The 12,756-nt window shown below is 35.0% G+C and overlaps 2 protein-coding genes across 2 annotated transcripts in view; one reads left to right on the forward strand and one right to left on the reverse strand.

Moving 5' to 3' along the window:
- The first annotated feature begins 2,599 nt into the window (after positions 1 to 2,599).
- On the forward strand, positions 2,600 to 3,784 carry LOC141484696 (uncharacterized). Its single transcript, XM_074179929.1, has 2 exons — positions 2,600 to 2,788; positions 3,334 to 3,784. The coding sequence occupies exons 1-2, from the start codon at positions 2,738 to 2,740 to the stop codon at positions 3,721 to 3,723; spliced, it is 441 nt and encodes a 146-aa protein (XP_074036030.1). The 5' UTR covers positions 2,600 to 2,737; the 3' UTR covers positions 3,724 to 3,784.
- Positions 3,785 to 9,321: 5,537 nt separating this feature from the next.
- Positions 9,322 to 12,756, reverse strand: part of Adsl (Adenylosuccinate lyase) — a 115,569-nt gene continuing 112,134 nt past the window's right edge. The window contains exon 4 of the mRNA XM_074179936.1: positions 9,322 to 10,043. Coding sequence (XP_074036037.1) covers positions 9,358 to 10,043 — 686 coding nt within the window. The 3' untranslated portion in view covers positions 9,322 to 9,357. The remainder of the gene's footprint in view (positions 10,044 to 12,756) is intronic.

Consider the following 12,756-nt stretch of genomic DNA (forward strand, 5'->3'; position numbering starts at 1 on the left):
GAACAAAAAACATATAACTTTCATAGAAATCTACACAAATCTAATCAATAACATGACCTTGGGCTTATGACTCGTTTTCAATTCTCAACAATTTCTGTCACAAAATTGATGGAATCATAACATGTCGAAGGTGAAAACAAAATAGTGCCCATTTTTGCATATTTTTAAAATGTCCCAGAACACTCGCTTTTATTTCCAAATTCTGCCCATTTTGTCACTATTGTGACCTAAGTAACAACACTGCTTGTGGGTTCGAAGAACTTTGCTGCACCGCTGTCCTGACAAGAGTTTTCAACTTATAACTGGATAGGAGAGCAACCGATTCGGGATACTACACAATAATAATTTTCGGAACATTCTTATTGGATGGAAAATAGACAAGTATTACACTATATACATTCCTCTATTTTCGAAGGAATCATTTCGGGAAGATTTTTTTATTTGGTATCATAGATGAAGCTATTCGTTTGTTTTATGTCTTTGTGTAGAACTGTTGTCTCGAAAATTTCATTATTTCAGTATTTTTAATTTTTATTATGTATTTAATATGTCTGATTATTTTGGAATAGTCATATTTTCAATACGAAAAAACTCCATTCCGAGTCCCATAGAAGAATTTAATTGAATTCGAAAGGATGGCAAGAAAACAATTTTTAAATAAAATTTGATCCGGTTTCCCAACTAACCTTTCTTGAAAAAAATTATATATAACTCTCACTAGTTCTTCAATGGAGTTGACAAATTTTCTCTCAGTCCGGCCACGTTTGAAGTCAGAGAAGTGCCAGTTACACTGCACTGACCAGGAGTAATACCCCAAAACCGGTCTGTAAATGATTTACTAGATTGATTTCGGTACGGTTCCTCCGCTGGAGTGTAACGAGAACAATCAATGCAAATAATTATTACCATATTCTACTGGAAGAGATGAAATTCAATTTCGAAATATTTATTTTCTCGAAGCCTAATATGTCTCCCCGATATAATCATCAGACTTATTTTGATTTGTAGACAGATACATATATAACAATAAATATTGTTTTCAGGCGATTTTTTCATAAAAGCAGTTGAACCGTGTTTGTCCCAGGCATACTGCCTAGGTTGAATCTTTCCTGCATTGATGAGAAGCAATACCTCGAAACCAGGTTGTAAGTGATTTACTCGATTGATTTCAGCGTATTCTTGTTACTGTATGAATGAGAAGCATCTTCAAGATAATTTTCTGCACGATAATTTTCTGTAAGATAATATTCTGCAAGATAATTTGTATAAATATATGTCGTATATAATACAATGTCCATCGTGTTATTGGTTGAAGTTGTTTTTTAGCAGTCATTTGAGAGATCCTACTGTGTAGGAACGATGCGAAAGGTTTACAATTCGAAATTTGATTTTGAAATATGTATTTTATCATAATTATGTATCTATCCTCTGACGTATCAACTGAAACAGTTTCAGTTGATACGTCAAAAAGAGTACGTCGACCACGCCACTGAAGATGACAGCAGCAGCATATTCTATATACAGTCTTCAGATTCATTTCGCTTTCCATTTTTTCCAAAACGTAAATCTGACGTCTCATTCACATATACAAAAAAAATGTACCGATTACTTCGGCTATAACAGAAATTATTTCAGTTAGGTCATTTTCTATTGATGTTAGTATACTGTAAGTTTTTATTCGTGAAATTATAAAACAACGATAAAAATAACAATAAAAATTAATTGGCGCATTTGCTTTTTCAGCTGCAGGAAAATCCTGAAAAACCTGCAGCACCACATCGTCTGAAGATCTTGTTAGTATACTGAGTAATTTCCAAAATTTTCCTGTCATTTCATTTAAAAATCAATAGTATTTCCGGTGGTACATTATACATAACAATTATTGATAATAATCTATTATCATTAATTTTTATACCAAAAGATGTTTTTCCAACAAACGTATCTCTCTTAATGTTTACACATGCTGTAATCGTGACAAAGAAAAAAGTTGTTCCTTCTGGTAGGTATTCAATTTAAAAGAAACAATGAGCATATTTGGATCATGAACAATCCCAGACAATTTTGAGAAATTCGATCGCAAATACTGTCTTTATGGGTTAACGAATAGATTGGTATTTATACTCACTTTTTTTCAATGATACTTTGAATGGAGAAGAGTATTATCACTTTTCGGCATCAACTTTTGATAATTATTCAGAAGATTTTTCCATTTTGATCGACAATAGTAATCGACTGCTCTCGAAATCCATCTTGAATTTAGTCAGGTTGGAGCCTGGCTCCCTTACCCTTTGAACTGATGTTTGCCAGAAGGACAAACGGGTCATAACTGATGTTGGTGTTGATGGTATGGCGGCATGAATGTCCTCAGACACCAGTACCGCCCTTCACGGTGTACCCCTACCTGGCTGGGGTGAATTGGATGAAAATGTTCATCTTTCATCGGGGCCTTCTATATCGGGAAGGGTCGTCTACAGTATAATCCATAGCTTCCCTGACTAATGAGTGATCGACTGCGTTTAAAAATGCCATTTGAATATGATAGATTGAAATAGCAATGCCTACTACTGTAGAAAAAGACTTTCATTCGGGCTATAGTTTTGCGAAATAGGAATCAAAAGTCAATGTCAGATAAATGAAAATAATACAAAGTTTGACATGCAGAAAAATCGGAAGTGGAAGTTTTCCATTTTGTGCTTAAAACGAAGAATTAGGGAAAGTTTTGAGTGAAACTAAGAGAATGCCCAAAGAATCATGTGATCCGACGTTATTGCTCAAAGTGGCAGAAATAGTAAGTAATTATTTAGTGAATTCAAATTATTCTTTTTTTCGACTAGTGATAAGGTCCTCAGCACTTCATAGTGAAAAATTATAATATTGAATTACATATATTATCTGTCTGAATTGAATAATTTCTGCGAACAACCCGGCTTTGATTCAAATTTGCTTAGTCAATTTCAAACAATAACTATCTTGAAAATAGGTTGAGATGAGTCTTTCTATCAACTTTGGAGCGTGTTGAAGTGAACAGCTTTGTTGATCTTCCATTGTTACTGATTCCAATTCTTCAAATCTCGTAATTTGAAACGTCTTTAATTTATTTTCCCATAATGATCACACCATTTCATTTGGTTACTTACTATTTTTAAACTGTTAATACTTTTTTCTTTTTCACAAATTATTTGCATTGGTCTGAAGTTGCGTAAAGTGTATAATTTGAATTAAGGATCACAAATATTTCTTCTGAAAAAGTAAAACTCAATGGATATCAAGAGAAACTATGTACATTTTATACTATCTGAGTGATCACGTTTTATCTGCAACTTTGTTTTTTAGATTTTATGTATCATTGGCGTAATACTGCTGGAGTTGACAAACATATTCTTTGACAAGTGGGTACTTGGGTGGCTCTACATAGGCTTGGGAGGATACTTAATCATATCTGTAGTGTTACTGATAACTTCTATGATTGACGACGTCCCGCATTATTGTGAAGTAATGTTTTTGGTGATGGGATGGCTAATAAATTTGATTGCTGGAAGCATAACGATTGCCAGATATGGACTTAGGAACTCAAAAACCAACTGGGTGTCTATAACTCCCTCTACATCAAATAGGGGTGTTGAATTAGGGTTGGGCATTACTTCATTGATCCTATCGATAGTTTTCCTTGCAGATCTCATAACAGTGTTTGCCAGTGGAAATGAAGACGACGACTACGAGTGAAACTTTGTTAATGTTAAAAATACAATCTAATAAGATGAAATATATGTATATTTTTTAGAAACCCAGATTTTATTTTTAATCGAATATGTTTGAGTTATCAAATATTTGAATATACCTATAAAATGAAATCTGCGATTTTAGTCACAGATATCTCAATTCAGTTTGGATACCTGTTAGCCCGACGAAACAGACTGTAGAAAATCTAGACCCTTTCGCCTCTAACAGATGAATACTCATTCAACATGTACATTGTGATTCTAGAATAATTGAAGTTGACTGAAAGACATGATAAGCAGTGTGATAATATGTACCTACAATACGGTGGCCCTGAAATAAATTTCAAAATATTTTGTAGGAGTAAAACTCATAGTTGAATGTAAAATGTTCAATTGTCTATATACCTAATTATGAAAGTCAGAAGTTCTAAAGAAATCTTGCTAAGTGAGTAAGCAGTTATGACGAGGGAGGGGAAATGAGGTGCGGTCTCATTTCTGGAATTATTTGTTGACCAGAGCTGGTTTGCACACCTTTCATAAAATTTTTGGTCCTTCTGAGAAAATGAGGAATAAATTACTTTCGCTGTTTGAGATCACACAAAAGCACAACAATTTGTGAGAGAGCTCACATAATTTTGTTTTTGTTTCACAGTTTGACTTATTTCTGAACACCTTCCGGTTCTGGTTCAGGTGTTTTCAATCGCAGACCCAGGACAGCGGTATCAACCTGCGGAGGAACCTATACGACTGTATTTCAAGAAATTTACGCTGTTAAATTATGTGCGGAGAGATTTCAAGAATCCAATCTCATACACAAGTCAATAATTATATTCTAGGACAGTCAAGAGGCGTTGGAAGCTCTTGGCTCCAACGTCTAAATTGCTAACAAATTGCCAAAAACGACCTTCCTCGATAGAAAGACTCAACAGATTGTCTCTGGTCATACTGGCCTGGAAGGCATTGAGGGTGCCCTTGCAAAGGAGGGTGCTGCAACGGACCAGAACCTGTCATTGGCATCGCTTTAGGCTTTGCCAAACAAAGATTGAACACCTGGATGACAAGAAGATTTATGGACTTCTGGCAGAATCTTCCAGGATTGGCTCACTCCAAGGCGTTTATTAACCATTCGACGCTTGATACCAAACATATGTTGGACTACAGTAGGGATGAACTACGATGTCTAAGAGGCCATCTCACAGGACACTGTCATTTGAATCATCATATGCAGAGGCTCGGACTGTCGGAAGACAGTATGGGTCGCCTCTATTTGGTAATATCGAAGTCAATTAGATAATCACGCATATGCAGGTTCAATATTTTTTCAAAATTTTTTGATAGCGCGCAGAAGATGTTAATTGGCCGGAGATCGTCTAAACTTTCGGGGTTTGAATTTTTGGCCAACGGAAGAACATTTGCTTGCTTCCAGATGGATGGATAGGAATTAGTCAATATGCAGTAGGTAATTGAATAAGTGAGTGATATGTGGAACATTTTAATGCTTATCTCATCAGGTCCTACAGCATTCGACTTCGTGTTCAGAATAAGCCTGAAGATTTCATCGTTATCAGTAGCTTTATAGAAGTTGGGATTGTTTATATTACCCCAAAAAAAAAATCATAATTTCATCATCAGGGGAAGAGTTGCAGTTGGATATACTTTCGAAAAATGTGTTAATATCTTCAACGTTCAGTAAGTGGTCTGGAATGGATTTGAGATTTTTTATGGTGAATATTCAAATCGGATAAATCTTTCCATATCTGCTTATTTCTTGTGAACCGATGATTGATATATGCTCGTTTCTCTAGGTTCACAGTGCGATTGGTTAAATTACTCAACTGTTTGTAATACTCCCAGTGATGCTGTAACTTTGTCTTTCTGAATCTAGTAAGAGCTCTATCTCGTAGTTTAAACATGAGTTTCAGGTTGTCTGTGAGCCAAGGGACCCTTTTCTTGGAAATTTCAACAGTTTTAATAAAAAAATGTTTTTCAAAAAGATCGGGTAATGTCCCATTGAAGAGTAAATTTGTCATTGATATTTTCAATGTGGTGAAGAGAACGAAAATCCGTTGCCTGTAGATCTAATGAAAAAAGATCTAAATCAAATTTGCTGAAGTCTTTAAAGGTGTGCATGAAACTTTTATCTGCTATTTTGATTAAGCCCACCTAGTAAAACACTAAAAAATGATCCGAAAATGAACTACAGTCGATCGTAGTACAGTCGGATATAGTTAATAATTCTGAACACATGAAAACGTCTATTTTAAAACCTGCCGAAGAGTACCATGTGGGTTGGTCTACTACTTTTTTAAACAATATGAATCTAGAATGTGATCCAGTTGAACACCTTGACTATTGGTAGGATCTGAATAATACACATTTAGATCCCCTGCTAAAATAATATTTTCAAATTTGGGACAGATTGAAGATGAATGGTCCTCTACGACAGACAAGAATATTGGAAGAGGAAGATTCAGAGGTCTGTACATAGAAGCAACAGCGTAACTTCTTTTTATAAATGGTGAATGTTACCCAGACTTGCCCAATTGTTTGATTGAGTATGTTCTGTATTTAAGTAGCTCTGAAAATGTTCCTGATAAAAATTGCACCACCCCCTCCCCTTCCGTCACCTCTATCTTTACCAAAAGTTTGGTAACCATCAAAGCCAATTTCCTCAGTTGTTTTATACCGAGTAAGCCATGTTCCAGAGACGGTAATGATATCAAACTTTGAATGTACCGCCTGCTTGAATTCTACGAAACCATTCAAAATTGATCTCGTGTTTATGTGATAAATTGTTATGTTCCACATATTTCATCAATCTTATTCCCGAGCCCAGAAAATATAAAAAATAACAATTCAATTCCATGAAAATTTTAGGCACAACAAACTATTACTGAAATATTGCAAAAAAATAGAAAACCAGAAAAAATATATATATACATAAAATTAACAAAAGTATACAACGATCAATTTCATTTTTGAAATCGGGGTAATTATATATCTATCTAAAACAAAACTAACGTAATTACAACCTTCATTCATCACGCGTGTCGCATCAGTTCATCAGGCCGATTGAATGATTTAGTTTTACCATAACTCTTACCACATTATAATCAGATCATTATTTCAAATAAGGTGAAGGCCCATATGAATAGGCAAAGATAGAGTTGAGCAATTACTTTATTTCATTTCCTGAAGACGCCAACTTGATGGTTGGTGAAACTCGAGTTAACATTTATCAAGATTGCTTATAATCAACATTTTGAAACCATTTGATGGATTCGGCCGTTACTTGTTGAAGATTCATAGTAATTTCATACACTACACCTTACGATTTGATTTTCACATACTTTATTTTCAAAAATATCACATATATCACAGTAGCTTTTTCATACCAAAAAGCTGCTGTGATGGCGGAACATGTCGTGATATATATTTGAAAACAAAGTTTGTGAAGAATAAATCGTAAGGTGTAGTTTATGAAAATGAAACCAGGCTTTTCAACTCATTCATGTTATGACAATACAGGATGGTGAATGGTGTGAAAGGCACCAGTACAGACCTATTAAGAATCCTAGGTGGAATATTCTAATTATGTCTCACATATCTTAGACTACAGCGTATATCAATAATAAAATTCATTAACAACAAGATACAATGACAAACAAAACACGAAAAAGAAAATTACAGGGTAACCTGAAGGAGCTAACGCAAAGTCTTTTCTCGATCAGCGAGCTCTAGAGCGGGTTTAGTTCTCGGCGGAAACCTCAGAATAAGAAATAGTTCCCGGCCGTAATTCCAGAACAGTATGAATTGTCTCGGCTAAAAAATGTGTTAGAAGTAACTGACAATGGTCGGAGTCATAAATATAGTCCAGAAGGGTCAACCATTTGGGTCCCAATCCCTAGTCTTGATCCATAAAAGTGTTAATGATGAATACCTACTGAAAAAATCCCAAGAGGTGTCGTTCTAAATATTCCTGTTTTTCGGCAATAAACTTTCGTTTCGAGAGAAGAGAGCATTTCAGTGGTATGCAATGAGGAAATACAAATTCAAAATAAAAGAATTAATATTAAAACCCAAGCAGATGGATATTTTGAACTACTACTCGATAATAGAGTTATGAAAAGTTAATTTCCTAAGAAAGATGTGTAATACAAAATGAAAATCAATAAAGAAATAAATTTTTTCTAAACCTAGTAGTTGTAGGAAAACCCTACAATTATAAGCCTTATACAACACAAAAAAAGTGATACATTATGAATTACTGAAATTTTTGGACATTCCTATCAGTATATTCAACTTACAATGGCTCTATTAATTACTAATCATAATGGTCCCTGTAACTAGGTCTACGATCCAGCATTATACCCAAATCTTCTACATTTACTCTCTCTTCAAAATTATGTCTGAATTTGCTCATATTTTATGGAGCCCTTGGCTACAATAACCTTGAGGTTATTTCTTAGGCACTAGGTCGCTACAATGTTCAAAAGTCACCCTAAAATGTTTTGGACTACCTGCAAATAATAGGTACTGGGAATTAAAATATTGATCTATTATCCACAAGCAGTTGAAACCCAAGTGTAACTCTTGAAATACCCCTGTAACCACATCAAACTTAGACAAGAAAACCTGCCCAGTCTTATTGGTGATGTTCTACTTTGTAGATATGACAGTTGATGAAATTCAGATTTTTCCATTTCTTGATGTACTGTTTACAAAATGTTTGAACCGTCAAATGAGTGTTAAAAAAGTATCTTCGAAATACTTCATAATAAAGCCAGACTGATTTCATCTACAACACAAAATATTGATAACAAAATTGCCATTATCAAAAATGTTTTTGAAGATAATGATTATCCTGAAGATTTTGTAATAAGACCATTTGAAAAATTGATAATGCAACCAAACAATAATCGCAACAACTGCAAATGCAACAACTATAACCATTACCACAGCATATACAAAAATTCCCTGACTTCACTTCCCTAGTTTTTCCAAAAAGTAAAGGGACATTCTAAATTCAACGTCAAAACGGTTTTTGGAATACAAAAACATTTAAGATTTTTATAAAGTCAAACAAAATCGGTGAACAAGAGACGAAAGTAGAAAAAAGTGTTCAATGTATATGTTGTCAACAGCAAACATATATTGGTGAAACTTCAAAACCGTTCAAAATTTGAAAATCAGTGTATGTAGTACATAGGCAAAACTAATATTAAGAAGCATTTCTGATGAATTGAATAGGTCTATCTGGATGTTATTTGAACGCAGTAACTATTCTGGACAAATCTGCACTACAAATTCAATTCATTTAAATTTTTTTTTATTTCAAGGGAGTGAAAACCCATAAATGCTGAGATATTATAACCTACTTTAACGTAGCAGTTCAAAAAGTAAAATACCTTAGGCAATTATGGTTCGAATGATTTCTACTAATACCTTCTTACCTTCTTGAAGGAATTCAAAATTGAATATTCAAAATATATTGAAACCATTTGTCGTTTTTAATTGTTTTAACCAGCAATCAGCTGTTATTACTATTCTAGAAACAATATAGTTAAGGGGTACTGGGATATTTCAAACAAACACAATACAATAAATAACTGAACAAATCTAATAACAGATAAATATTTCAAATTTTCAGAGAAACAGGTTTCTCGTTGTCTAGAGCATCTTTGTAGATGCTCAAAATCGGCTCAACCTCCTCCTCTAAAAATTCAGTGACTTGATCCGCAGCTCTACCAATATAAGTTGACGGATCTAGCAGGCTCTGGAGTTCAGCAACAATAGGTCTGAAATAGGGGTCCGCCCTCACTCTATCCAGAAAATCATTATCTTTTCCATGTTCCTTGACCTGAGCGCCAGCTTCATGGGATAAAACCCTGATTTTTTCGTGGCACTCCTGTCTATCTCCGCCCTTTTTCACCATAGCCATGATTATGTTCTCTGTCGACATAAATGGCAGCTCTTGGTTTATTCTACGCTCAATTACTTTGGGATAAACTACAAGACCTTGAGTAATATTTGCCAACACTGTGAGAGCAGAATCTGCAGTCAAAAAGGCTTCAGAGAGAGTGATTCTTCGGTTGGCTGAGTCATCCAATGTTCTCTCTAGCCACTGGGTGCTATGAGTGTTAGCTGCATTGCCATACAGTGTTATTAAATGACGTGCAAGTGCACAACACCGTTCCGATCTCATTGGGTTTCTTTTATATGCCATCGCTGAGCTACCAATTTGACTTTTCTCGAACGGTTCTTCAATTTCCTTGAAGTTAGCCAGCAGCCTCAGATCCGTGCAGGTTTTGTGTATGGAAGAACCTGAAAAAAATTAGTCGATTTAAATTCGCTTACCCTTTCAAGGATTTGGTGACTGGATACGCTCAGAAGAATTGTGGCAACAAACTATAATAATATTGAAGTGAACTGAAAAACATTTTGACACTGAAAGTACTATCAGAGGGGTGTGACGGTACTTTTAAAGACAGTGTTTGGTTGACACATTCATCTTTATTTCTGGAATTGAAGATGAAAGTGTCAACCAAATCAACTTTGAGAACAATCTTAGCTTCAATAACCATATTTACTGGATTTTCATCAAAAAGAAAAGTGCTGTATCATCCGTGAATAGAATTGCTTTTTGATACACACAGTTTTTAACATATATATAGATATAATAATGATCCTAGGATAGGTCCTTGACGTATGGTCGGAGTAAACGATATTGTGTACTCTTAAAGTTGTCGGCACACTCAAAGGCTAAAAAAACCAATACATAAAAATGAACTAGCAGCGAACTAGTCCACATGGACTGTAGACTTGGCGGTTCGTATTGGATAATTTTTACTAACCAAGTTTCATGGTTGGCTGAAGAGACATAACGTTAAATTTGAAGTCATGTTACGGTGACGAATAGAAATCGGAGAATGGGAGAATGGTTAAGGACGTCGTGTTCAGTTCAGAAACTGATCGCGATCTGAGTGTTGCAATTCGATATTGGTGCAGTTATAATTACTTAGAATTTTTGTTATCTGTTTAAAATGTGGCGTCCTAGAAGGAGTGCTAATAGTAATAAGGAGTGTGATAACACAGACTTTTTCCAGTGTAGTGATTCCAATAGCGATGGTGAACAATGCGAAAGAGAGATACCAATGAATAAGATTCGGATGCATTTGAATATTGAAACACAGAGAGTATATTTCAATGTATATAAGAATCTACATCTCAAGTTGGGTTTCGAGGGAAACAAACTATTACAAGCAACAACAGATTTTAACCAAATAGCCAAGTGATTGAAACTTTGCACCACTCATGTTGAAATTTTTATAGCACATTTTTAATTTCTCTCTAAAAATGCCCGTATAAGTGAAAATTCATCAGAAAAGTTAAACTCCATGATGAGTTTGTTATGTATACATGAATTAATGACAATTAACCGAACTTGTTTTTTAAAATAAAGTGGATATCTGTCAAAAATAAGCAAAACGTTAACTTTGTCCTAGTTGCATGAAATTTGGCATATGGATATAAAATTTCCGTAGACACAACTTTTTCAAGTAACTTTTTGTCAAATTCGATCTAGAAATGCACTTTTTCAATTTTTTTCAAAAAAAAAAAGTTGAATTTGACAAACACTGAACGTCAGTGGGTCGCAGTTGGCTGCATCATTTTAAGTTAAATTTAAAGCACAAACAAGTGCCGAAGTTAAACTTCATTGAAACTTTTCGAAAAAAAAAGTTTTCCATATGGTGCGCACTGTGACACTGTAAATATATATATATATATATATATATATATATATATATATATATATATCTGTCTGTTTAAAATCTGTTTTTCCGTTAACCAGCTGTCGCACCCCTACGAACGACAACCCTCAGGAGTCGAAACTTGTGCGAGCTAAGGATTAACGAGGTCTTACCTTTTAACGTGTGATTCCTAACACGGATGGATATATATATATATATATATATATATATATATATATATATATATATATATATATATATATATATATATATATATATATATATATATATATATATATACATCGGAAAAGTCTAGGGATATTTTTATGACATACTAAATATCATAAAAATAAATGCATGAGGTCGTTTAATTTCGATTAAATTGGTACACTCGACCACCCTGTAGATTTCTATGGGTTGAACAAAGCCTGCAAAAACGGTAACTAATCTTTTATCAAGTTTTTTACAAACTGTAGGTTTTCGGCTAAAATGAATAATCTGAAAGTGTCGAGTTTGTACATTCTATGCAGTTCTTGCTCAGCAATTAAACTGGAAATATTGTGCTTTAACATGGAACGCCATCACTTACCATTGGCTGAGATGAATAGAGCTGTAAGGCTTCTTCAAGGTGGCATGCGACAAAATGATGTAGCTCTTCGTTTGGGGGTCTCCCAAAGTGTTATCAGTCGATTGTGGCGGCGTTTCCGTGAAACTGGCAGTCCAGCCGAACAACATCCAGGGCGAGGACGCGCTACAACTGCGGTTCAAGACCGATTTTTGGTCTTAACCGCAAGAAGACAACCGGCAATCACAGCACCTGAGTTGGTTAACGTGTTGCAGCAGACGCACCAGGTAACCATTGGTCGTGATACTGTCAGAAATCGACTGCATGAAGCAGATCTCCACAACAGAAGGCCACTTAGATGTCCACCTTTGTCGAGAGGCAATCGCGGTAGAAGATTAGAGTGGTGTCAAGAACATCAAAACTGGGATGCAAATGATTGGGCCACAGTTTTGTTTACAGACGAATCCAGATTTTGATTTCATCCAGATTCTCGTCGAGTAAGACTGTGGAGACGACCTGGAAATAATGAACGTTTGAGACACGTCCAGGAAGTCCACACATACAGAGGTGGTACAGTAATGCTATGGGGCGGAATCATGATCGGCGGCAGAACCGATCTCGTTTTTCCAAATCGCTCCCTCACAGCTCGACAGTACCTCGACACCATTCTTCTACCTATCGTCCGTCCGTTTGCTGGTGTTGTTGGTGAAAACTTCCACCT

Source organism: Leptinotarsa decemlineata, unplaced genomic scaffold, assembly GCF_025532065.1.
Source record: "Leptinotarsa decemlineata unplaced genomic scaffold, Ldec_3_MD MMD2_tig00026282_RagTag_RagTag, whole genome shotgun sequence".
Classification (NCBI taxonomy): domain Eukaryota; kingdom Metazoa; phylum Arthropoda; class Insecta; order Coleoptera; family Chrysomelidae; genus Leptinotarsa; species Leptinotarsa decemlineata.

Bases quoted from the DNA above. Each gene is read 5' to 3' on its own strand.
- LOC141484696 (XM_074179929.1), top strand. From the start codon at position 2,738: ATGCCCAAAGAATCATGTGATCCGACGTTATTGCTCAAAGTGGCAGAA. The intron at 2,789-3,333 runs GTAAGTAATTAT...TTTGTTTTTTAG, and splicing joins TGCTCAAAGTGGCAGAAATA to ATTTTATGTATCATTGGCGT.